At 44.2% G+C, this 27,052-nt stretch overlaps 1 protein-coding gene across 3 annotated transcripts in view; it reads right to left on the bottom strand.

Moving 5' to 3' along the window:
• Positions 1 to 27,052, bottom strand: part of LOC119654382 — a 406,510-nt gene that overhangs the window by 288,859 nt on the left and 90,599 nt on the right. For all 3 annotated transcript variants that reach the window (XM_038059748.1, XM_038059750.1, XM_038059749.1), the window contains exon 2: positions 21,523 to 24,966. In XM_038059748.1, the coding sequence (XP_037915676.1) occupies positions 21,523 to 24,874 (3,352 nt within the window). In that variant the 5' untranslated portion in view covers positions 24,875 to 24,966. The remainder of the gene's footprint in view (positions 1 to 21,522; positions 24,967 to 27,052) is intronic.

The following is a 27,052-nucleotide window of genomic DNA, read 5'->3' as shown; positions in this document are numbered from 1 at the left end:
AAACCATAAAATCTGACTGCAGAAATGTGGAAGGGGATAGACTAACATAATGAACTAAGGGAGTTTATTGCCACGAGGCCCCGCTCATTATCTTTTATAGTCGGCTAACACTCAGAACCATAGAAGGCGACAGGCAAACAATAATGCGGTAAATTGGCCATATTGCTGGTACCGCCAAATACAGAAAACTGAGAAAGGTGTGAAGTCACAACATGACTACCACCCATATAGAATCCACCAATCCATCCACCACATTAGATGTCATTTGCTAGTTGATAAGGTATTGGATGTTGATCCAAACCATTATGAATGAAATTCTTCATCAGTTTCGCATTAATTCCAAAGAGACTGATCAGACCCAGGAAATACTTCAAAATAGTGTTGGGCACGAAACGTCAAAATAAGTGGTACAATGACATCAAACCTGAGAAGCTATCGTCTTTGAGATCTCAGGGAACCGCCACATATTTCAAAGGCAATATCATTGCAGCCTGCAATTACTAATGTGAGAAAATAACAGCTTATTAATGACTTCAAGTCAGCTACTTAGAGAGAACGTGTACATGCATCCATTTTGCCATCATTCAGGGATTATCGGTTTACTAAGAGAGGTAGAGAGAAGACTTGGGAAATAATAATAATGCCCGTAATTATCAAAGAAAACCTAATATAAATTTGAAGTAGCACAAATAGAAACAAAGATTTGAGACTTGAAGGAAAACCTAATATGGGCTTAAACTCTGTGATAAAGGCCAGGCCGAACACCTTTGCCTAGTTGTGCTGAGCATTCATTGCAGAGAAAATCTGCCGATTATTGTGGAAATGCGGGAAGTTGATGTTGGTGCCTGAAGCTGGTAAACCTTCAAGGAAGCCTACCTCTTATCAACCCATATATCGAACGTTATGGGAGAAGTGCTGCAGCGGATAGTGACTGCTCTGAGGAGCTGTTGACCTGGAGAGTTTTCAAATTGACAGTTTGCTTTTGTGAAGAAATTTCAATTCAATTCCATAATATAGGGAAGTCTAGGTTTTGGCTAAAGCTATCCCTTCAGCAGTGTCATTTAGAATTTACTAGTTGGGACTCTAGAAAGCTAGAAATATTTTGGCGCTAGCATGATCCTGGCTAGAGTTAGTCCTTTATTAACATTGTCTAGCATAATCTAAATTGGGGATAAATACTTTTTTTAGATGCTGCTTAGTGATTGCCACATGGTCCTAGATTTCCCTCATTAATGATTACTACTAGAATATTCTGGACTTGACCTAAATAATTTTTTTTAAATAACGCCAGATTAGAAATTAAACAAAACTCCATGGACAACGCATACAGACTGCTTGGTTTTCGAAATTGGAGGACGCGGTCGCTCGGCCGAGTAATGACCAAGACTTTGGGAGGCTTGGTCATTGAGTAATAGAAGAATTTCGTCAATACGAAAGCCAAGTTGGTTGACCATCAGCGTGTCGGAGTTCGAATCCCGTTGGTCATGGATGTTTATATTCATTTTTACGACTTGCAAAATATAAGGATAGAGAAACTAGAAAGCAGACTAATTCAAAATGAAATTTCAATCGAAAACCGGAAGGTTGACGCTGTAAGTATGAGAGGTTTTGTGTATTTGTCATTGAATACTAGGACATAACTGTTCCATTTGAACGTATTATCAACTTTATTTGATCAGATATTGGTAAAAACAGCATTTTGTAATCTAGGTACACTGCCCCTATATAACAGATACATGATTTTTAGGCTGGGTACTTTCTGAGAATGGGTCGGTGGACAGAAATGATGACTTTCTAGTCCCTGTACTCCCTCCAGCCAATCAAATATCAAAAATCGCGTGAAAAGGCAAGCCTCACAATTTGAAAGAACAAAGTTGTCAAAAGTTTCGACAATACTTACAAACATTTGGACAAAAAACGACCCCACTATTGAATTTCCACTAAGGAGCCTATAAGAAAGCCAGCTAGGAGTCATCAGTAGCTGGCGCAGTAGATGTAGATCATCGTTGAAAACGAAAAAATTATTTGATCTTCTGTTACTTATCCAGAATTGTTTGAGAATATTCCGTCAACTTGTGCGGAAACCAGTTCTTCTGACATCTTTCCATTTAAAAGTCAATACGATTGTAAAATGCTTCCAAAAAACGTTTCGTCATAATGACTACCCCGTTGACATTAAACCAGTGATCAAGTAAAAAGATCGTCACATCAGTTGTTGCTCTTTCATTTTGCAAATAGATGGAATGTCTCCGTGGCCTAAAATTGAAGGCTTGAACTGCCACTTATGATGATCAGATTATGATCAAATTTGAGCAATTGGTTGGAACCGACTGAACGAGGCAGAACCAAAAAAATATCTGACATAAGATTTGTTTCCCGGACCTCACATTCAGTAAAGTTGACTAGTTCCTGCAAGAAGGATCTGAAATTATTTGAAAAGGGAGTAACAACGGCAAAAGGACAACCAATGAAAAACTCTGATCATCGCGTTCGAAATATAAGCAATTCTTCAAAAATTACCGAGATCTTGCCTAAATGATGATGGGTACCACTTTCTATGGAATCAAATACAAACTCTCAGGGTAACTCTGCAGGAATCAACAGAATTATGCATAATGGACACAGGATTTCGTCATTTCTGATCGAGTCAAACCCAGTAACCTTGCAATAAATCAGTAGGATCCTGCCTAAAGGATTATTTCAACCATCTTTCTGATAGAATCTAACGCTTTACTTGCAGTACCTCTGCGGAAACCAATAGCACCCTGGTCAATTGTAATCGTTTATAAGAGAATCGAAGGGGGTTTGACAAAGTTTTCTGGTAAAGTCTCGAACGTTTTAGTGAAAACTCACATCCTCGAAGTAAAAGAAATTTGTGTTTCGATGGCCTGACAAGGTTCTCAACCCCATTCCAGGGAACAGTAAACCACCGATAATTTCTAAACGAATCCTAACAAGGAGTAAACAACATTTGGCCTAGTAAATCTACTGACATTGCCCACAACCAAGGCCGTAGGGAGAAAATCCGGATCCCATGTGAAAATTATATCGAAAACCCGACTCAAAGATGAAAATTATGCTATTATCCTTTTTTCCTTGAATTTTCTGTTCTAGGCCCCGAACCACGCTCAGGATGTAAATTATGCCCTCAATTTCCCTTTTTTCACTGAACTTTTCCATTTCGAGCCCGTCGGAAGTCCCCTTCTTTCCACCTTCTCCATCCATCAATCATGGTTCTGTGCCTGGAAATTAATTGAAAAAGGGTCGAATATAGTGGTTAGCGTCGATAACAAATATCAGGGAGGCACAAAAGTACAATTAGACAAGAACCACTAGTAAGGAGGGACTGCGGAGAAGTTTCATTCTTTATAGGCTTGTGTAGATTCACATGGACGGAAATTCAGAGACCTTCAAAGGAGCTGGTCCCAAATAACTGTAACACAACAGAACAAATGTAAATGGAGATGGCTAAAATAAAGGTACATAGGGTTTTGGATAAAGTTAAGTTAGGAAAATCAGGGAAATCGTAGTTCCAAGCTCTCAGGACACATTGGGAACATTATTCTACCGCCTGATCCATATATTCCGACATTCGCCTGTATGCGCCGCTTATAGAATTTTGTGAATCTAATGACGCCTTCTAAAAGCAGAAAATGAACAAATTTCCTATTAACGAAGACCATCCCTCTGGTATTTCTTCCTCATATTAGTTGCACATAGTCGAGCCCGGTCCAATGGCTTTCTCAAGCTGATAGTTTCAGGAGGAATGTCTCGCTAAAAGACCTATTTCCAGGGTTCTATGCTTTCCTTCGTGAGTTGCAGTGGCTCAGGTTTCTTTAAAATGGTTTTCATGAGCGCATTTACCAGGAGGAATCCGTACAATGTTAAGGGACAGTAAGAAAGCTGCTATAATGGCCTCAAGTTCCTAAATTTTCGTTCACCGACAAGAGTTTAAATTACCGCATTCGTTTGCGTGAATCCTTGGAACCACGCCCTTCAAAACAGTCTGCAAAAGAAAATGGCATAACGTCAAAAGCCGACTCCGGTCATACTATTGTGATGGTAGACCCCTAGCTGCAAAAGGTGCTCGAATACTCAGAACCTACAGGTTCTGTCAAACGAGTTTAAGCCACACATTGTGCCAGTTCCACAGCAGCTGCATGATATGGTATTTACGTCTAGATCAGAAAATGTCACCTAACTTGCAAAAGAGATTCGACTGGTTCAACACAAACTTTCCCTGGAGACAATATCAGCAGAATCAAGTATATTTCCGCCTCATTTTTCAAAAAATTGGACCAGTTGCAACCCCAAATATCCCTAAGCCCGATCCTCTCTCAATTATTGGTGAAGATTAAGACCGTAATCCTACAAAAATCTGTTATCTTCCGGTGATGAAAATGGACTATGTCTTCCCAACGACAAGCCTGGAAAACACAGTTAACGAGTCATCTAGCATTCACCAAGAGCTTTCCAAATGGCTACTGTGTTATCTAAGTCTTAGAAGAGGAACACCGAAGGTTTTTTTAATGTTCCGCCTTAGCGATAGTGCTGAAATTGAAGTGTTCAAAAATGGAAAAATACGCGATTTACCATGACCAAGCAAAACATAGACTAAGGACGATATTCCTTTATAATGCCAACCTTCTAAACTCCTAGAAAAAAAAACAGAGAAAAAGCCTTCAAACGTTTTCTTTTAATTAGTCTAGATAATGCTAGACCCTGAATACCGGAATATTATCTATTCTTCTTCGGACCCAATCCACCTATCTTTCTTAGACTCCAATAGGTCGAAAAAACTGGAATTTGTCGTCACACTATACTTAAAAAAGTACCACATCAAATGGCGTATTACAGATTCTAATGAGACTTGGTATTTACTTTTTTTTTGTAAAAGAGGGAAAGTAGGCGGTACACAACCATCACAAACCAATCAAGCAAACCTACACATTAGCTCTAAAAGTTCTAAATTACTCACAACACCCTCAAGAGCTGTCATTAGACAAATTCACCACAAACTACTAATTTCGTCCTTTCAAACCATTCACAGAAATAGAGAAAACCTAATCAGCATTATCCTTCTTGTGACGCAAATACCTAAAAGTGATAACAGTGTATACATTGAGGGTCAATTGAACAGTAGTTTGCCCCGCCCTAGTGGTATTTGCTTTTAATTATTCAAGTCTTCTGGAGGTACTGTGGGAAGACCGAGTCCTCCTTTTTGGTAATTGTCCTGTTTTGATATTGTGGCAAAGTTATTGGGAACTGTCCATCAAGTGTCTTATTTTCGTTTTACTTTGTCAAAGGACAGGGGGAGGAGACGAGACTTCAAGAATATTACCCAGCTCTACTGAAATATTAAGGACATATTGGTATCGTCTAGTGAATCTCCAAGGAGGATTTATAAGTTATGTCAGCTTGAAGTTGAATAAGTGACACATAGATAGGATCATGCCAATAAATTCAGATACTGCGGGAAAGTCATAATAAAATGTTCGACCTTTTAGGAAGTATTGAGAAAAATCTAGAATCCAGGAAATATGCATCACCAGTTTAGACTCGGCTGTCCTTAAAACGTCACACAATGATTCAGACACAAAAACAATCATAACAATTTCAGAAACAATGTACATTTCAGTCAAAGAGCTGAGAGGAAAAAAGTTGCATAGCACTCACAAGAGGTGCTTCCAGCTTTTCAGCTGACTACAAAAAGGACATCATTGTCAGTGAGACAATGCCAAACGTCATGCCGCCAGTGGGCAAGTATTAAATCGAACAAGCACCATAACATCAACAACAATCACACCAACTTTAAACTCTTCTCCTCCAGAACAGGATGCCGCAATGCCTCGGCTCATTACCGTCTACTATTGCAGATTTGCCATTCCATCCTGTACCCCTGCACACACAGGTCCTTCAGATCACCGTTTTCAATCTATCGCCTCGATGGCTGGCGTAGTTGTTCCCGACATCCATGTTTTCCTGCTGCATCACTTTAAGGTGGACCATACACTTCACCGCCCGGCTAACATCCGTCTTTCGGGCTGCATATTATTTAAAAACCCCGTCCATAACCAGCAAGGATCGATATTTTTCCTAAATTGATTTGTCTGGGCCATTAGTGGAGGTATGACAAGCTCAAGGGAGTCCCTGCCGGATGGAAGATGTAGATACGCAAGCAGGATTTCCCAGTTGTGGTGGCTTCCAATCACAAACGTCTTAGTCAACGACCGTAAGGACGAGAGTTTTCAGGTGAGAAGTCCTGCAGAGGGGGCATGGCGGGTGACTTTTCATCAGCCGAATGTATCGCAGCAGACAGAAGAATGCAATCAACCATGAAATAGTACGGAGGTTATTGTCCGCTAAAAACTCTCAGTCCCCGCACAAAACTATTACTAGACATACTTCCTTCCTTTATTCAGAAAGGACCCATTGGGTGGTGGAAATATATGTCCGTCACTGGAACCTTCTTCACATCCTTGTCGCTGTAGGAAAGCTTCAATCGTCGGTCGCCGTGGTTGTAAATTGCAGACATGAAGGAATTCAACAAGGATTCTCGGAAATTTGAAAAGTTTTTCAACTTCGAGATCCTTTTTCTTCGCGGAACTTGGTCGGAATTTTCTCGTTGCGACGATGAAAATCCGTACCACACCTTAAACACGGCAAGGACTCACACTTTTCACTTCTAGACACAGGATTGTCGCTAAGCCGCCGAAAACTAACTATCCACCGTCTCCATTCACTGATCACCACTTTTTAACTAGACAATTTCCTTTTCACTGTGATTTTCCAGCAGGATTTTCTGTTCTAGTCGAAATTTTGCCGAGGTGGCAACCGCGTTTCAAAGGCGCCCGACTCGAATTGATGCAAGTCCTCGAATTCGTTTCCGCCCAAAAGAAAATTTCCCGATAATGTGTGAGTGTTGCGCAGTTTCTTCGTTTCCTATACGTACAGGACTTCAACGAGGACTAAATTTCGATGTGTGGAGATACGATGCTCCATTCTGGTCGATAAAATGCATATGAGCAGGCGCCATTTCTCGTGTTAACTGCGTTTTTGAAAACAGTAACGGGGTGGAATACTACGCTCCCAAAAAAAGGATAAGAAAAATCAAAGGTGTGTCTGAAGAACGAAGCAAATCTGAAAAGGATCCTTGAGTGTGGAAGCAAAGTTCATAGGAGGACATGGAGGCTGAAAATAGACCGCAGTGAGTCCTTGCTGACAGCCAACAATAACAAAGTCCTTTCCTAGACCTAGGCCCATTGGGAAACTATTTTTACCAGCGTGATAGTACCAGCTATGACGAAAGTGCATTCAGAGTAAACCATGTAAAGTGACAGAAGGACATCAGCGCGCAAACTCTACGAATCCTTGTGGCGGAGATTTACCGGTGGTGAAATCATAAAGTCGCCCCCTCCTTTTTGTTTGTTTGTCTCACACATAAAAGCCATTCGGCGACGGCAGAGAGGAACAGGGCAGACGTCATCCCTGTCGGAATGTAAAATATTTATGCACATCAGTGACGTAGGAACTTGCAAGTTTTTTTCGTACTCACCCAGCACATGGCACATGACACATGTTCTACTGATCTCCTCTCCCCCCCCTCTGAAATTGGGTAGGTGTGCGTGTGGATGCGAGTTGGTTTGCAAGTGCAGAAGCGAAGGGACTTGATAAACAAATTTATGCGCTTCGACATGGAATGAACAGTTTTCAGGAGGAATGTGATATGTGCTTTCCTTTCAAGTGCAGCTGAGGAAACGTATTTTTCTGGAAGAGATTCTTGAGAACCAGCGAGTGATGTACGTTTGTAACTGGGATACTTGGAGAGAACGGGTGCAGTCCTTTAATTAGAGGTTTGTTTCCTATTTGCATTTAGGCATTTATGAGTCCTTGTGATGCAAGCTGGGAAAATTTGAATATGCCGACTACTAACTCAAAGAGTCCTGACAAGAACTTTGCAGTCCTTTTGTCACCGAAAGTGAGGCTTACAAATGAGCAAGATTTTAATCCGCTCTACATCTCAAAAAAGGAAGGCAACTCCTACTGAATATCCCTTTATATCCTTCGCAACTCCTTAGTCCTTGCCATAAAAAATACGCCCAAGCCCAGATCGCTGATTACCTCCTCACTATCCACTGATATCAATAAGGACTAGATCAACTATCAAAATTCAATCACGCCACAAACCCTCATAAAACCACAACACTCTGCATCCTTTCGCTTGCACAACCCCAATACGTTCTGGTAACCAGGAATGTGCTTGCCTTTCGAAATTATCCTGCACTGAAAAATAGCATCTTTAACGATGGGAAAATATTTGTGAACGAAATCTCAATGGATATTGAAATTGAAGGATTGCCGAGGATCCTTCCACTCTGGGCCTAATCTCATTGCATTAAAAAGGAAGTCATCGGAGCGACGGATTGTTATTGGAATTTCATAAAGTGCAGATAAAAGAGCTGCATATAGAAAACGAAGGATGACGAGGATATTTTTTATTCGTGGAGAATGCCAGGCGAAAAGGATTTTTTTTCGCTTGCATCGCCGATTTTCAATCTTCTTTGAATACATTGGGAAAATATGAAAAATTTTGAAGAATTTGCTTCTGAACGCCAAGCAAGAGGCTGTAATTAGTTACGGCTCTGCAGCTGGGACTGGAAAAATATGATTTGATAGTAAACTGAAGGCAAATTAGGTCTAATCCGTGAACGGAGAGGGAACTAGGATCTCCAGGCCCATTGAACATTCCAAAACTTTTCAAATGCTATAGGAGCGATGACTTCAGCTTAATAAACTTAGGATAAATTGAAGTAAATTGTGGAGGTATGAATCCCTAAAAAGGACTCTGGGAAATATATGATATAAGGGAACTGGATTACAATTTTGGCACAATAAATCGAGAGAATAGTCAAAAGTTTCTGTGCCAGACAGTTAACAGCCGTTTGCAGCTAAAAACAATGAGAAATGCGGGAAAACCAGCGATGAGAAATGAGAACTCACGGTTTCATCGAGGGCAGAGGCAACCCATTCGACGCCTCCTCATTTCTGTCGTTATACCTATTTACAAACACGAGATTAGTATGAACTTTCATACCGTTCCTGCAAATTTTCTTTTCATGCGTTACTCATCTCATTCCTTCTCTCCTTCCTCTGGCGTTCCTCAAGGCTCTATACTTAGCCCCCTACTCTTCCTGTTTTTGATCAATGACTTCGCCCCAATCCTCACCTGCCCTTGTTTGCTTTTCGCAGACGACCTTAAATTATTCCCCTGTTTCATCTCCGCTGGACTGTGCTCTCTTGCAGTCCAACCTTGATAATTTGCTCGGTTGTTGTTCGGTCAACAAGCTGACACTGAATGTCAGCAAATGCCACTGGATGTGCTATTCGCTTAAACCGTCCCCAACATCCTTTTCGTGTTCTCTTAGTGGACAACCTCTTTCACTACTGACCTCCTTCCAAGACCTCGATGTAATATTCGACGACAAAAACAATAGCGCCTTCAAAATGTCTCGCTTTATCTTACGCTCCTCCTCCGATCTTACCTCAATTTAGCCCTCCTTAACACATTTCAATCCCCTTTTCAAAAACATCCTTGAATATTGCTGTGTAGTCTGGTCCCCCCTTCCGCATCCGTAACTGTCGCGCTCTTCAAGTTATACAACGCAAATTCACGGGGACCCTCTCTTACAAAAAGAGCCTTCCACGGGTTGACTATCCGGCACGACTCAGCACACCCAATCTCACCTCCCTGCAGGAACTGTTCTGCCAACTAGGATATTACTTTCCGCACCGCCTCACGTAGTGCGGACATTTTTGAAGAACCCTTCGCGGAACTCGAGATTTACTTTCACTCCCCGATTCTGAAGCTATGCCGGTCCTACAACGCCCTACAGCTTGGGTCCTTAGACTCTGTCTTCTTCTTTAGTTTTAAGCGTAAGGTAAGAGATTTACTCACTCCACCCTCTGAAGCCCATATGTAAGAATTTGTTTTCTGTAAATTGTCTTCATTAAATAAATAAATAACTATATTCAGAATGAAAGCCATCGAGTTCAGGACGGCCAAGATGAACCGCCGTGGACCGAAATAACGAAACAAAAAGTGAAAGAGAGCTTCTCGCCAATCGGTTCGACTAGTGAATCCGGGCTCAGGTCTACATCAATCTTAAAATCCTTAAACACAATCAGCCACGATAAGGCCAGGAACTATGCACACTAAACCAAATAAGCTGGAACCCGAAGCCAAAACCACCGAGAGAAAGGACGAGCTCAAAAAATTCGCTTTGAAGTCTGGCTCTCCTGGCCTACATCGAACGCTTAAGCTTCATCCTCTCTTATAGTCATCTAAGACATGCTTTAACGTCCTCGAAGATGACTTTCAAATTAACCGTGAGTTTTACGTACAGACTCTCCTTCCTGTAACCTTGCTCTCTTCTCGCCGGGAACCCTGACAGAGGGCCTGGCCAAAATAGAGGAAATCAAAATTTGCCATAACCGACAGGTACACAAATGCCTCAAACGCGGATCTCTGCGGATAACACGTCGTTCGGACGGGGAGATGGCTCAGGTTCAGGGAAGGTAAGAATGTTCACGCTGTTCCCGCGGGAACGCAAGATGTGGAAAGAGGAAAATCCCCCGACGAAGAGCCCCGTCGAAATCGAAGATAATTGAAAATTTCCACCAGCCCCCGGCTCGCAAAGGTGCTCTAAATGCAAAATCATCGGATCCCTACGGGTGATACCTCGTTTGAAGTGACAACTGACCCAGATTCCCGCAATTCAAAAATATTTATGCTACTCCGATGGGAACGCGAGATATCGCAGGAAATCCTTCGCTTGAAGGCCTGGCCATCAGAGAAAATTCCAAATTTCCACAATCCTCGCAAAACTGACCCAAATGCAAAATCGCCAGACATGCCTGCAGTTACTTCATTCAAACTGAGAGTTTACCCAGAATCGGGAAGTTCAAAAATGTCTACTCTACTTGCCGAAAACGCGAGATATCGCGGAAAATCGCCCACCAGAGGGCCTCACCCAAATCGAAGAAAATTAAAAATCGCCCGCCAGAGGGCCTCGCCGAAATCGGAGAAAGTTGAGACTCTACCCAACCCCCTGGTCTAAAAATGACCTAATGAGAAAAAGAAAGGCGGTCCAGATTCACCAAATCCAAGAATTTCCACGTTACTCCGCCTATAATGCAAGAAATCGTGGACAATAACTGCTAACCGGCCAGGCCAAATCCTTACGGGCAATACCTCATTTGAACAGGGGCCCAGATTCAGGTAATTCAAGGATTTCCACGCCACCCCGCCAGGAATTCGAAGTATTTCGGAAAATCCCCCACCAAAAGGCTGGCCAAAATCCAAGGAAATTTTTAAATCTACGACGATACCTCGTTCGAACGGGGAGGCAGCCCAGATTTTCAAAATCAAAGCATTTTCACGCTATCCCGGCGGAAATGCGAAAAATCGCGGAAAATCCTCCACCCCTCCAACTAAAAATTTCCAGGACTAAATCCCCTGACCGGAATCGAAGAAAACTTCCACGACCCTCGGTCGCAAAGATTGCCCAAAACTGCAAAGTCCTCCGGTTCCCATGGGCGTTATCTCGTTTGAACCGGCAGGCGGCCAAGATACAGGAAAGTCAAGAATTTCCACGCTAACATCCCTAGAACGCGAGATATCGCGCAAAATCTACCGCCTGGCGGCTTAATCCAAATTGGCGAAAATTGACAATTTCCACCACCCTGGGCCGTCAAAATAGCCAAAAATGTAAAATCGGCGAATTCCCACGAGCATTGCCTCATTCGAAGAGGGAGGCAGCCAAGTCACTTAACCCCGAGGTACAACAGAAAAATAGTCAAAAATGCGAAATCAACGTATTCCTACAAGCGATATTTCTTTCGAGTGGGGAAGCGATCCAGGTTCAGAAATCCAAGAATTTTCACGCTACTGCGCCGGGAATTCCAAATATTGCCAGAATCAAAGGAAACTAAAAATTTCCACCAATAGGTTGATGCTCAAGGTGGCCGCGGAGAAGACCGAGACTCTGTCAACCAAACCAAAACCAAGTGGTTGTGGTGACACCGAGTTTACTGACGATGATGCAGTAGGCGAATGCTTCAAAGGCCTAATTAGGGCGATCAGACACGAGTCTGCACGTGGACTCATCTAAAGTGACTTCGGTCACGAAACCTTACCAGGGGTATACTGGTACCGCAGAGGTAATCCTGGAGCATGTGAATTCAGCTCGGATGTTTCCGGTTGGCCTCCTTATGGGAGCTTCATGAAGGCCGTGGTTACGTTCAAGCAGACTAGAGACCTTCGGGCCACAAACGCGATGTTGCGGTTTAACACGGGTGCCGCACTCCAAAGTTTGGTAGAGATTTAGGTAAGCCTTGCCTCCACCAGCATGAATAAACTGAGCCGCACACTCAGTATAGACTGGTACTGCTCTGTTTGTCTCATCGGGGCTCGATTGCGGTCACAAAATCAATCCGTGTCCTAAGAAGACCTTAGGATTAAGTTCACTGGACAGGTGCTCACGTAAAACCCATAGAGACGTAACCATCTTTAGGTTGCAACAATGACCAAAAATCCCAATTCGACGGATTGCTTCAGATAATACTTCACTCGAATGGGGGTGCGGCTCATATTCCCGAAATCCTTTCTGGAATTCCTGGACTTTTGTTTCACGCTATGCCGTCACGGACGTGAAATAACACGGAAAATCCGCGTCTCACCATTATCCGTCGTATTTCGAAGACAGAGAAGACAAAGGTTAAATGGGGCAGCTCTGGAATCCCTTTCGATATTAGTCGTGGACATCTGACACATGTCTTTGAGAGGGGAGCAGCACTGCCTGCGGCATTCATTCATATTCTCGGATTTAATGCTATAGATCTACCCCTATTACATCTTTCAAGCAAAAATTAACGTTTTACAATTAAATTGATCCCGCAACAACTCAAACTAGCGGCGACAAACTCCTCAATCACAGACACTTAACCCTACAGGCAAGGGGACGTTAGTCTGGGACTTCGGCCGTATGGGACTTAGGCGCAGACTTCCTAGGCCGCTATGGATTGCTGGTAGATTTGCGGAACAGGTCTCCTATAGACCCCGCAACCTAACTCAGGTCTCATGAAAAACTTGCCACCTGCTCAACCGTCAGTCTTTCTATCCTTTTTGAAGAAGTAGTCAACCCTCGCATTTGCGCGCTCCTTCAAAAATACAGCAATATAACTACCGAAAGAAGTCCCTAGCAGTCATGTACAGTACCACATCCGCACTACTGGCGTCCCCGTTTTCTCGAAGGTGCATCTATTACCACCCCAGAAGCTCGCTGTTGCTAAAAAAGGATTAAGTATACTTTTAAAGCAGAGTATTTGGAAACTATCAAATAGCTGCTGGTTTTTCCACTACACATGGACCCAACGGCGAATGCAGACCATGTGACGATTACAGACCATGTGACGATTTAGACCATTCCAGATCGCTACCCCATACCACTGTTTTCATAGACTTGGGCTTAGCCAAGGTGTACCCTGTACCCTGTAGCTCCAGAAGACATTTCGAAAACAACAATATGCACAACCTTCGGACTCTTCGAGTTCACAGGGATGACTTTTGGGGTTGTGCAATGAGACGCAAACTGTTTAGATGTTTATCCACTCTGTCCTGCTAAGCTTTAACTTTTGTTTTGTGTACTTGGATTATGTTTTGGTTGCCTCTTCCTTTGAGTTTAAGCATCTGGAACACCTCGCTTTGGGCAACAGCCGTATGACAACAAGCGATCCTCAAAGCCTACTTATCTCCAAGACCAAAGAAACGCGCATGATTGCATGGTCTCCAGAGGTCGGCCAGGCATTTGAGCTAGCCAAACGACAGCGGACGGACGCTACACTCCTGGCATTTTCTCAGCCAAATGCACCCCTAACCTTTTCCCTCAACGCCTCGAATATCGCAGTAGGTTCTGCCCTTCACCAAAAGGTGAACCAAATCTGGCAGCCGTTGAGCTTCTTTTACAAACAATCGAATACAGCTCAGCGGAACTACAGCACCTCCGATTGTGAGCTATTAACCAGGCACATCGCAATCAAATACTTCCGATATTCCCTAGAAGAGCGGCCATTCACAGTGTTCACGGACCACAAGCCTCCCCTCATCAACTTAGGCACCTGAACTTTTACTTTACTTCAGACATCCAGCACGTGTCCGACAAGAACAATATAGTTGCAGGCGCTTTGTCAATCACTTCGGAAGTCAAAATCCCTGCAACGGTTGATTTTTTGGCAATCGCCGAGGCACAGAAGGATAATGCAGTGCTTCAGAGCCTCAGGGACAACCTCAAATACAAATTTCGAGAGTTTCCCCTTTTCGGCTCAACTTCCGGAATACTCTGGGAGACCTCTGAAAAGGGACCTAGGCCATATATCGCGGCCACTTTTCGCGAGGAAATATTCCATGTAGTACATGATCTTGCGCAACCGGACATTCGAACAACGAATCGGCTTGTCACTAATAAATATTTCTTGCCTTCATCTTAACTGCTGGAGCGGACAATGGACCGCGTGGCAGATATGTAAAGTCACCAAGCATGTACAGAAAGAAGTAGGTTCATTCCCTCTACATCGACATCATTGGCCCACTACGATACTTGCATGGCTTCAAGTATTACCTCACAATCATCGATAGGTTCACGCGGTGGCCTGAAGCAATACCTCTGGCGGACATTTCCACACAATCATGCGACGAGATCCTTGTCGGGAATGGATTCCACGCTTGCGGGTTCAGCCGAAGTCATTACTGACCAAGGAATGCAGCTCGATTCTGCCCCTTTCTCGGAGTTAGGCAAACTCCTAGGTTTCAAACATCATCGGACGACTGCGTACCACCTGCAATCAAATGGGATGCTAAAACGTCAATCCAACGGGACGCTAAAACGCCAAACGCATAGGTCGCTGAAGGCCGCTATAATGGCACACGGTTACTCTTCGTGGTCGCAAGCCTTACCTTTCGTTCTATTTGACGTATGTGCAGCCCATAAAGAGTTTACCGCCAGTTCCGCCGAGATAGTATACGGAGAGAACTTGAAACTCCCTATCCATCCTGTGCTCGATACCATGTCAGCCCTTTCCAGCACTGGGCTTTTGGGCTTGCTCCGGGACACCATGGCCAAGCTAAAATCACCCCCGCTATCTCGTCATTCTTCGACGAAGGCTAACGTCCCCAAGGACCTGGACGTCTGCACACACGTCTTGGTGCGCGTGGATGCTTCCCGGATGCCCCGTTAAGAAAGTTTTTTAGACTTCTTCAGTCAAATAAATTGAATTGGTTTAATTGAAAAAGAAAGTTTAGAAATTGAATTGAATTTTGTTTAAAATAAATAAATAAACTAAATTCTTTTAACCAACAATATCCTTGAATGTGTAGTCTAGTCTCCCTTCCTCAACCGTGACTGACGCGCTCTTGAAGCTTAACAATATAAACTCACCCGGACCACGCCAGGGTTCGTCCTGTTTAAGTGTGAGACCTTGGGCAACTTAACATCGCAGAGAGAGCATCTCTGAGGACCTCGCTTTCCGTGAAAACGAGAGGGATTTTTTTTTGATAATTCCGAAGCAGTGGCATGAAGGGTTTTAGAAACAGCGCTTTGACTTTAAGAGTTTTTGACAAACTGTTCTCAGCACTGTCAAAAATTAGTTTCACCCTCGCATAGCCAGTCTTTTTGATGTCCCAAATATCTTTTATTTTGAGGCTCTTAGTTAATCCGAAGAACTTGAGCCTATCCAGGCCCATTCTTCTGCTATCCTCGAGAGTAACTTTATTTACCAGCACAGGGTAGCTTTTCATTTGGATTTTGAATCATAAGCATCTCGTTCGGTTGGTGGTTTCCCAGAGACTTTGGAAAGTCACCTTTCAGCGCCGGGTTTTCATTTTTTTCCATCAAGGTTGGATTGGGCTTGGGGGGTGGACATGGATCCCTGGCTGATCTACGATCTTTCTTGTTAGTCATCCTTCTACAAACTAGGATTATTAAAAAATATTGAAAGGTAAATTTTTGGTAACTTGTTAAACTTTTTGTGAAGTTTTTTCACGACTTCTTTAATATATAAAAAAACAGCTATGATGGCATCAGATTTTCAAGATGCGTTTTCGAGGAAGCGTTTAAGCGATATCATTCGAGCGTCGGTCACAGTTCGCTCCGAGTTCTCGAAGCGGACAGACACCAGGAGCTGAAGCTTATCGAGAACTGCCAAGCAACTTCACAAGGAAGTATCTGTTCTGGACAGAGCTGCCAGTAAAAATTGGACACGTCCAACAAGGTAATTTTATAAAAAAGAACATTTAAAGTGAAAAGTTTTGTTTACATTTCAGAACTACTACGTGCAACAGCAGGTACAAACTTGGGGACAGGATGTCCGCCAAGAGATGCAAAACGATACTTCCGGAGGAGTTATCATCTGGAGAGGAAGGAAGCTCTCCAGAACTGCAAACAGTAAATGCGACCCACCTCGAGAAGATCGAGAAGTTAAAGCAGGAGAGGGCTGCCATGGTCCAGCAACTGGACTGTCAGCAGAGCATAATAAAGCAGCTGGAGGAGCCCTTGGGACCCTCCCCCCAACTACCCGCCAAAAAAATCTAAAATTCCGCCTATCACTGGGGACAAGATCAATGTACCTCAATTCTTGAGGGGTCTCAAAGAGAAAGGGTTGAAAGCAACCCTAAAGAATACGCGGGCCGATAGGACCTTCATTTTCGCACAAAGAGTTGAGGATCATACGACGATCCTCAACCTCGTCAAAAAAAAGGGCTACAATCCCACCAGCTTTGAGGATTCAATCCTTTGTAATCCGTGGTGTCCACAGAGAGAAAGACCTGGCCGACATAATGCGAGAGCTCAATGAAGAGGATCCGCACTTAAAGGTGAAAAGCGTGTCCAATCTGTTCACGCGAGCCGACAAGCTTCTGCATAGCTAGAATCCGACGCTTCCATTGAAGTCGCAATCGGCGCTGTTCATGGCTCCCTTCGATCCCTGCCAAGAACTCAATGAAGCATTTAAGGTGAAGAATATACTGCACCAAAAAATTTCGCTTGAGAAAGTCAAGCCTATCCAAGAAGGGTAAGCTACAACTGCCAAAACTTCAGGCACATCGCCCTCAATTGCTCCATCGTGCACAGGTGCGTTAGGCGCACTAAAACTCATGTGCAAGGGGAATGCCCAAGTCCCACGGCAGACACACCAACTTGCTGCAATGGCGGCCCGACCGGATATCCCGTCAACTACCGCAGTTGCCCGGCATACAAGGACATGGTTGCCAGAAGGAAAGCTGGCAGGGCAAAAAAAAAATGCTGAGGCTATGAGAACCAAACAGGCGGTGACTCGAATGTCACAAAGCTTGGCCCAAGCAAGCATATCTTACGCTCAAGCAGCCAGGAATACCCTTCCTAGAGCTGCAGTCCCCCAAACTCCACAAAACGTATCTCTTACCCAAGCCAACAAGGAATACTATTGCTAGAACTGCAGCCCTAGCTATCCAACTTATAATGAGTCTATGGAGTTAAAAATTGTCCCATTTAACTCCGCGTCCTTGGTCTCACACAGGAGTTGGTAGATTCTCTGAAAACGGACTTCCGCTGTGTTTCAGAGACACGATTAAAAAGCACAACATAATTTTACCGATTATAACGATTATCGATTATCCGGAACGACACCAACTATGGTACCGCCCTTTTAGTCAGAGAAGACTATGAATTTGAGGAAGTTACCATCAAAAATCTGCAAAACTGTTCCGCAGCGACACTAGGAAAGCCCAAGTACTCGCGGAGTCTTTCCTAAACCAACTAAACTAGTCTTCGCCTAGAAACAACCAGCCTGTCAGTTCGATTGTAGACACGACAATCGAAGACTTCCTTCATGAGCATTCACTCAAATTAACTACCTTCTCCACCGCCAGCCCATCTTGCAAACTAACTGACCCAAAAACCTTTTTGAGCTTATCACAGCTCGCAGCTATCATTAAAAGCCTTAACAGCAAAACATCAACCAGACCAGATGACAGACAGCAGCGAGAAAGCCATGGGGGGATTCGTCCAACATTGCGATCAGAAAAGCATTATTCCGAGCCACCAATTTGGGTTCCGGGTAAAGCACGGGGCTCAACATGTACTAAGCTACCTTCACGACTCAGTGAGCAGCAGACTTAACGTCAACAACAAATCCACAGTAGTATGTGCATTCATCATCATCATCAACGGCGCAACAACCGGTATCCGGTCTAGGCCTGCCTTAATAAGGAACTCCAGACATCCCGGTTTTGCGCCGAGGTCCACCAATTCGATATCCCTAAAAGCTGTCTGGCGTCCTGGCCCACACCATCGCTCCATCTTAGGCAGGGTCTGCCTCGTCTTCTTTTTCTACCATAGATATTGCCCTTATAGACTTTCCGGGTGGGATCATCCTCATCCATACGGATTAAGTGACCCGCCCACAGTAACCTATTGAGCCGGATTTTATCCACAACCGGACGGTCATGGTATCGCTCATAGATTTCGTCATTGTGTAGGCTACGGAATCGTCCATCCTCATGTAGGGGGCCAAAAATTCTTCGGAGGATTCTTCTCTCGAACGCGGCCAAGAGTTCGCAATTCTTTTTGCTAAGGACCCAAGTCTCCGAGGAATACATGAGGACTGGCAAGATCATTGTCTTGTACAGTAAAAGCTTTCACCCTATGGTGAGACGTTTCGAGCGGAAAAGTTTTTGTAAGCTGAAATGAAGGCAGTTTGTACGTCTCGGGTGGTTCTTCCCATGATGTCGATATCGTCAGCATAGGCCAGTAGTTGGTGGACTTAAAGAGGATCGTACCTCTTGCATTTACTTCAGCATCACGGATCACTTTCTCGGCATCCCCTTGTCGTAGACCTTTGTTGATGTCGAATGGTCTTGAGAGTGTTCCTGCTGCTTTTATCTGGCTTCGCACATTGGTCAGGGTCATCCTAGTCAGTCTTATTAATTTCGTCGGGATACCGAATTCTCTCATGACCGTGTAAAGTTTTACCCTGACTATGCTATCATAGGCGGCTTTAAAGACTCTTACCTGCGCTTTAAAACAGAAGCCCGACAAAGCGTCCCCTTGTCAACTTCGGCACCTGAACTTCATAAGCTTTACTTCGGACATCCAGCATATGTCCGACAAGGACAACGCTGATGATTTGTCAAGCATTTCAGAAGTCAAAATTCCTGCCACGATCGATTTTTCGGCAATCGCCGAGGTGCAGCAGGATGACGCAGCGCTTCAGAGACAACCCCAAAGACAAATTTTGATAGTTGCCCCTATTTGGCTCAACCTCCGAAATTCTCTGCGAAACCTTGGAAAAGGGATCTATTCCGGCCACTTTTCACAAGGAAGTATTCCATTCAGTAGACGATATTGCGTACCCACGCATTCGGACAACGAATGGGCTGGTCATTAGAAAACGTTTCTAACCCTCAATGAATAAGAATGTTAACTCCTGGGCAAGACCATGCATTGCGTACCAGAAGTGTTAAGTCACCAAGCACGTACAGAAAGAAGTAGGTTCATTCCCTCGGTCTATCAAGCGTTCTCACACGATCCACATTGATATCGATGGCCCCTTACGAGACCACATGACTTCAAGTATTGCCTCACAATCATCACTATGTTCACGCGGTGGCCTGTGGCAATATTTCTGGCCGACATTTTCTCACAATCGTACGTTGAGGCCCTTTGTCGGGAATGGATCCCACGCTTTGGAGTTTCAACCATTACTCACCAGAGAATGCGATTCGAGTCTACCCTGCTCTCGGAGTTAGCCAAACTCCTAGTTTGGACGACTGCGTACCAACCACAATCCAATGGGATGCTGGAACGTTCGCATAGGACGCTGAAGGTCGCTATAATGGCACAAGATGACCCTTCGTGGTAGCAGGTCCTTCCTTTCGTTCTACTTAGCCTACCTGCAGTCCAGTTTGCCCCCGGCTCGGCCGTCGAAGGCCAAGGCCCCCAAGGACCCGGACGTATGCACATACGTCTTGGTGTGCGTGGACACTTCCCGAAAGCCTCGTTAAGAGAGTTTTTTAGACTTCGAATTCAATTGATTTAATTGAAAAAGAAAGTTTAAAAATTGAATTTCCTTTAAAATAAATAAATAAACTAAAATGTATCCTCGTAATCGTGACTGACGCGCTCTTGAAGCTGTACAACATAAATTCACCGGGACCACGCCAGGGTGCCTCCTGTTTAGGCGCGAGACCCTGAGCAGCTTAAGGTCTGAGAGAGCATCCCTGAGGACCTCGCCCCCCGTGAAAACGAAGGGGATTCTTTTGATAGTTCCGAAGCGGTGGCATGAAGGGCTTTAAAAGGAGCGCTTTGACTTTAGAGTTCTTAACAAAACTGTTTGCGTTCTCGGCACTGTCAAAAATTAGTTTCACCCTCGCATAGCCAGTCTTTTTGATGTCCCAAATGTCTTTTATTTTGAGGAACTTGAGCCTATCCAGGCCCATTCTTCTGCTATCCTCGAGAGTAACTTTATTTACCAGCACAGGGTAGTTTTCATTTGGATCTTGAATCATAAGCATCTCGTTCGGTTGGTGGTTTCCCAAAGACTTCGGAAAGTCACCTTTCAGCACCGGATTTTCTTTTTTTTCCATAAGGTTGGATTAAGATTGGGGGGTGGACATGGATCTATCCTTGACTGATCTACGATCTTTCTTGTTGGCCATCTTGCTCTTAGGCTTCACGATTATAAAATCAGATTCTTGCGGGGAGAAAAGACTCACTCCGGCATCGTCAGGTTGCATATCGTACGCGCGTGAAGTATATCACGCTTGGAAAACTAGGATTATTAAAAATATCGAAAGGTAAATTTTTGGTAGCTTGCTAAACTTTTTTTGAAGTTTTCACTCTTCTCTAGTGTATAAAAAAAGCGGCTATGATGACACCAGATTTTCAACATGGAGTTTCGAGAAAAACGCATTTAAAGTTTAAAATGTGATTATTAACTATAAAACCTTCACTGACCATTAATCTGCTATACCTGGTCCATAAACCTTCAGTTCTTCAAAGAAGACATGTAAAGCGTTGACTTCAATTCTCAATCTTTTAGGGAAGTCATTCGAGCGTCCTTCGGGCTGGTAAATTCACGCTTCTTTACGATGAACGTCATAAACCTGACAAATGACACTTTACCTGTTTAGCACTGTAATTTCCAAATAACTTGGAATATCGGCGAATCACTTTGCTCAAATATTCTGCATTATATCTGGATACCATTGATGGGAAAAAAGATAGATTTCCCGGACCTGGCACAGGGGATGACCCATTTAACAAAAATTGTCTCAAAGCAAACATTTTTAATTAGTGCGATAATTTGAACCCGCTTTCGCCGCATTTTATTTCCAACCCAGATCTAAGGTTCACGTCTTTACTAATCTTAAAGCTCTCCACAAAGCTTTTCTCTATAGATACTTCGCCGCGGTTTGCGTCTACAACTACCACTTACCATATTCGATTCCTTGCATGATTCGTTGTATCTCTCCAGCCTCCGAACCGCTTTCGCTCTCGTAAAACTGCAACGGTCGCCGCGGCGAATACTGCGGTGCATGCTGCGGATAAGCCATTGCCAAAGCACTGGCCGGTCTATAAAGCTGTTCGTTAACCCTCAAATGGGCGCCGTTGTTCATATTTGCTGGTCTAGGAGCCAAATACGCTCGATTATGTTGCTGCTGTTGCGTCATGTTAGAGTAAACTGGACTTGCGTTCGGTCGGGGTTCCATTAAAATCAAAGGTGTCGATCTGCCATCTATGTTGCCATGCGATTTAGATATTTGTGTCCGCACAGGAGCCATGGCGTAAGGATTACGAGCGAATACTTCGCTGCCGGACCGTCCGCGATGTTGCATTCCACTGGGTGGAAGCATCCTGTTGTCGTTGGCTACAACTGCTATTCGATTAGGCGATGCAGGCTGTTGTGAAGGAGGTAGGAAGACGGAGTCAGTGTCGCTACCCTGACCGGCAGAGACTACTCGTGGACGACTCAATGAAGTAGTTTTCCTTGTAGGGCTGTAGTATACATCTGAGGAATTCGACTGGAGGCTCCCTCGTTTGATAACGTGGGCATAAATAGGCGAAGAAGAGGCGGCTTGTTGAAGAACCGGTTGACGAGCGAGGCTGTGCACCCTCTGCGGAACTTGTGGGGCTAGAATTTGCGGCGTATTTCCTCCTTGGTATCCCACAGAAGCATAAGACACAGGCGACACATCAGCTTTTGTTTTCCCATCAGCCTCGTCCAATTTCGTTGGTGTCCTGTTCATTGATCGCCTACAGAACTCCCGTACCCTACTCATAATCTCCTCTTTCGTCAGCGGCCCACCCCCTGACTTCTTACGCATCACAACCGGGGTATTTCCTATACTCCCGTAGACTTGTTGCCGTGGAACTATCATTTCATCAAGTACACTCTGACTGCGGTAGGGTGACATCTGAACCACAGCCTCTGGTGGTAGCCTTTGAGGCGCCCTTGCTCGAATCACATTCTCTGCAGGAACTTTAAAGTTTTGACTCTCATATCCACCCCCGTTGTATGTATTGCGCTGGGTTGAACCCCTTACAAAGTTCGGATTCAAAGCAGTATTGGCGGCGTATAATTTTTCCAACCCTTTGCTAGCCAGTAGTTTCGCCTGGGCTCGACCATTGGGGACTGTCTCGTAGATACTCTCCTGCTTTTTCACTGTCTGCGTTTGGGGTTGAGGGACCTGCTGCGATCTCATGTATAACTCCATGTCAGTGCGCTCCTGCAATTCCCGTAGCTTATTCCATTCAGTTGTACTTACATTTAGGCTGGAAGTAGAAAGAGGCGCAGGCTTTATTGGGACAGGCACCACTGGAGTTATATTTTGCCTTGCCACCGCATTGTTCTGCAACGGAGTCGAAGTCATCCGTGGGCCTTGATTTTCTTTCGAACTCCTTGGAATTGACAAGCTCTTCCCCGGAGTTGAATCACTCTTCAATAATCTAGAGGAACTGGGGGTTGATTTCACCGGAATTTGGGTTCTCCTATTAATCTCCTGGCGATCCATCGATACAGACCGCCGAAAATTTCGATTTTCATCCGATGGCGAAAATAGAGGCTTCCTCTCAATGAGAGACTGCCTCTCAATGGTTCGTCTTATAGCTGGTACCGGTTTTTGACCAACTTGCTCAGCTTTAATTGACTCTTCGTCACCATTCTCAGCAATTCTGGAAGGCACCAAAGGTTTAGATGATGAAAGACTTTCTCTCAGCTTCTGTTGTCGTACTCGGATCGGTTGGCGATCCGCCACCCGTTGAACTTGAGGTTGTGCAGGTTCTGATTGTCGTATTGAGTCCACTGAATGATCGTCTGGGTAATCTTCAGCGTTTGTAAGAGCACTTGAAATTGAACTGGATCGATCATCCCCGCCATAGCTTTTCCGTGATTGTTCAATTTGCTTGCGTAGGTCACTGCAATCCTTGTTATTATCCGTTGGCGATCCATGGAAACTTTGTCGTTCCAATACAACGCGCTTTATATTGTTCGCAGTTGGTTTGCCACTGTCCACTGTTGTGTTCGAGTAAAGGTTCTGAGGAGTCGGAACAGGCTCCTTTGGGTTAGTCTTCCTTTTCGAAGAGAATATACTAGGTCGGAACAGTCGATGCAGCACAGACGGTTTCTTCTCCTTTTTCGATTCCATATTTGACAATGACTTTGTGCTGCTCACTTCCTGTATTGCATCAACTTCATCTACTTCTTCGTGTATAGTTTTGGCATTTCCATTCGATAACTTCTCCCTGGGAGTCAACACCAACCCCTTCTTGTTCAAAAACTCTTTAAATTCCGTCGAGTTCACTGTGTTCGTGAATGTTCCTTTGTGTTCTTCTGGTTTCTGGTTAGAATCTAATTCGCGCACCTCGTCGTAAGTATCCTCGATGCTAGTCAAAGGTTCTTCGATATCATCTAACTCATCCTCGGAGCTAATTTTCAAAGTCTTAATTCGATCGTCAAATCGTTTTGCATTGAAAACAACTTCCTCCGGATTAAGCTGAAATGTTTCATCCAAATCCGTTCCGGTTTTAACTTTAATCTGAGACAAGTCAGGATAGTTCGACTTAGATACTTTCTTATACTTCGGAATTTTGGTCTCAGGAAGCGTTGGATCTCGACTTGAACCTTTCACCGGCTTCGCCTGAAGATTGGGGGGTAGATTATTGTATTTATTTTTGATCTCTTTCAATCTGTCCTGCGTTTGCTTTGTCAGGACCTTTTTCCGCATAGGTTTCTTTGCTTGAATCTCCCGAAGCTCTTCAAGTTTGATGCGAGCAATCACCGCCGGGTCATACTTGAAAACCTTATCCGGATTCTTTATATAGGTCGTCACGTACTTCGACTCCCTTAGGACATCTTCGGTTGTAACGAAATCACTTTCATTGGCAACTTTGGGTTTACTTTCTCTGCGAGGTTTCGCCACAAGCACCTTATCCACGCTCCTAACGTCAACTAATCCACCGTTTTTGAAGGGATTCTGTTTGTCCACAATCACTTCTCCTTCGATAAATTTTTTCACTAGTTTCTCGTCCCCTGGATCGAATGACACCGACTTTTTTACTGTTTTTCGTGGGGCAGTTCCACTACTATCAGACAGGATTGATTTCGATTCACTTTCGGACTCTTTGCAAGATTCCAATTCATTGGTTTGGATTTTTGTTGTGGTTTCTTGGGGTTTCTTATCACAGCCTTCTATCTCATTTTCGGTATGCGTTTCTGCGATGATCACAATTTTTATATTGTCAGCATTTGATGTTGGTTGGTGACTGGGTTTCTCTTCAAGTTCGGACATGGTATTGGGTAGAAATTAAGCACGAAATTCAACACCAAAAAGTAAGCAGTCATTTGAATTGATTGCAGTAACGGAAGACGTTTTGAAGAATCCTGAAAATGGAAATGGGAAAAAGGTTGTTAGATGGTCTATTCAGAAGCGCGGAAAAAGGATAAATGCATGCTGTCATCAATAAATGTAGAATATACTCCCGACAGGAGGGTTATAAACCCCAAATGAAATGCCTGACAAACGGTGGCTGACTCTGATAGACCCTAAATCTCCAGAAGGTCATACATATTCAGAACAAGATTGCAAATAATAAGGAAGCCGTCACTGTGGACGAACGGGGTGAAACAGGGTGCAAACAGGTAAGCGGTAATAGCGAGCCGACAAGGGACGACCAGCCAAAACATTCAGTAATGTGGCCTGGAGTCACTTACGTCTGCCGAATTCCTCTAGCGGCAAACTAGCGCCGAAAGTGTGGACTAGTGTTGAGGGTAAGCAAAGGAGAACAGAGGGGATTCAGTCCATGCTTCGATTCCTCTCAAGTAATCTGTGAGTATCATGTTATAGCATGCGAGGACCGATTCTCTAGGGACCTTCTCGATTCGTCCGTAGGTAAAATCAACGACGTCTGAAAGGGCGTATAGCTCAAAGTCATCTCAAACAACAAGACCCCCTGAAGATCGGTCGCTGGCATCTAAATGCCGAAGATCCGCATGGATAAGGACAACCCCAGGATTCCCATAGACGACTGCTGTCAGAGGAGGCAAACAGGCAAACTTACCTGCTCCGCATAATTGGAGAGTGCCTCAAGGCAGAGGAAAAGACGGATTACAAAATGCGGCTTGGAATCAGGAACGCAAAAATGAAAATATTCTGTTCCGCGAAACCGGACAACTTGGATCCAGTCGACGCCGCCAACAAGCTGTGTTGAAATGAAGATCTATCTAGCCTCAGGAAGCTGACTAAGGAGATCTGCAACATCTGCTACAGGCACAAATATTGACAGCCATATAAGGACTGTCTGAAGAAGTACTGCCAAGAGGCGGTTCTGGTTGGAATATTGTCAGAACATCGAAAATACCAGGAAATTGGCGAGACTCAGTAAGATTCGAGCCAAGGAACATAGCAGCCCATCCTGTCTTAGAAAGTCGGAAAGCTTCTGGAAGAAATCTACTGATGAAACCCTAGGGTTGTTAGTTCAGACGCATTTTCCCGTAAGAAAAGAAGACTGCGAGTCAGAACCTTGCTTGGAGGGAGACTACCAAATTAATTTTCGAGGAATAAATGATATGCTACAAAACCAGAAAACAAGAGTTGTGGCGTAATTTGTCGAGATTTCTCGGAGCTCTATCTCTTTGAGATATATTCCACACTTTTGGAGATGTGCGCGCGTAGGTTTCATATCGAAAGCGGGCAGGCACGGTCATGAAACTTGGAAAAGAGAATCAGCCTCACGCCCGCCGTGTTGAATATCCTAGAGCCAAGCTACAAACATTCTTTAAGAACCTCAGAGGGATCAGGGTGAGAGAAATGTTTCCCTTCGTGAAAACTTCGTGCTGGCTCTAAGGATATGACCCGGTCGGCCCTGTCCCCTTGCTCTTACCACAACAATCATAGTCCACAGGCACCACAGTGCTAATTGGCGTCCTCAGAGCTTACCTACCCTCCCTCCCTCCTTTGCACTGCCCACCATCCCCAATTCGGTGGCACGCAAGAGCCCCATCAAAATGTATCAAATACCTATGTGTTTCAAGCGGGCAGGCCAGACTGCTGAGTAAACCTGTTTCTCGGCACCCTGAGTGTCATTTTAAATAAAATAAGTAAGTAAATGGCTTCCATCGCGAGTCCCATGTACTGAGTTTCAGTCAAGGACTGAATAACCGCTCACTCGTTCCGAGGATCCCAGGGTAAGGCAGCTTTGACTAGAACGAAAGTTGCCTCTGTTTATGATTGCCTATTGTATGCTCCATCGTGTGATACATATCCCATGTATTTTAAAATTTTCCTTGGCTGGTAACCAATTGGCCTTGTTATAATTGCAGTACCATTGGTTAAGCAACCTCACGATTTCAAATTTGGGGGGCCTGATCTGATTATGTTTCAGGTTAAAGTTGCATAATTCGGCAAGTCCTCACACAACCTCCTTGTGGTGGTCGTTGGAAACCATCTGCGAACGAGCCAAGAGTTCGT

Source organism: Hermetia illucens, chromosome 4 (genome assembly GCF_905115235.1).
Source record: "Hermetia illucens chromosome 4, iHerIll2.2.curated.20191125, whole genome shotgun sequence".
In the NCBI taxonomy this organism is placed as follows: domain Eukaryota; kingdom Metazoa; phylum Arthropoda; class Insecta; order Diptera; family Stratiomyidae; genus Hermetia; species Hermetia illucens.
This window is presented reverse-complemented; position numbering and strand designations above follow the sequence as displayed.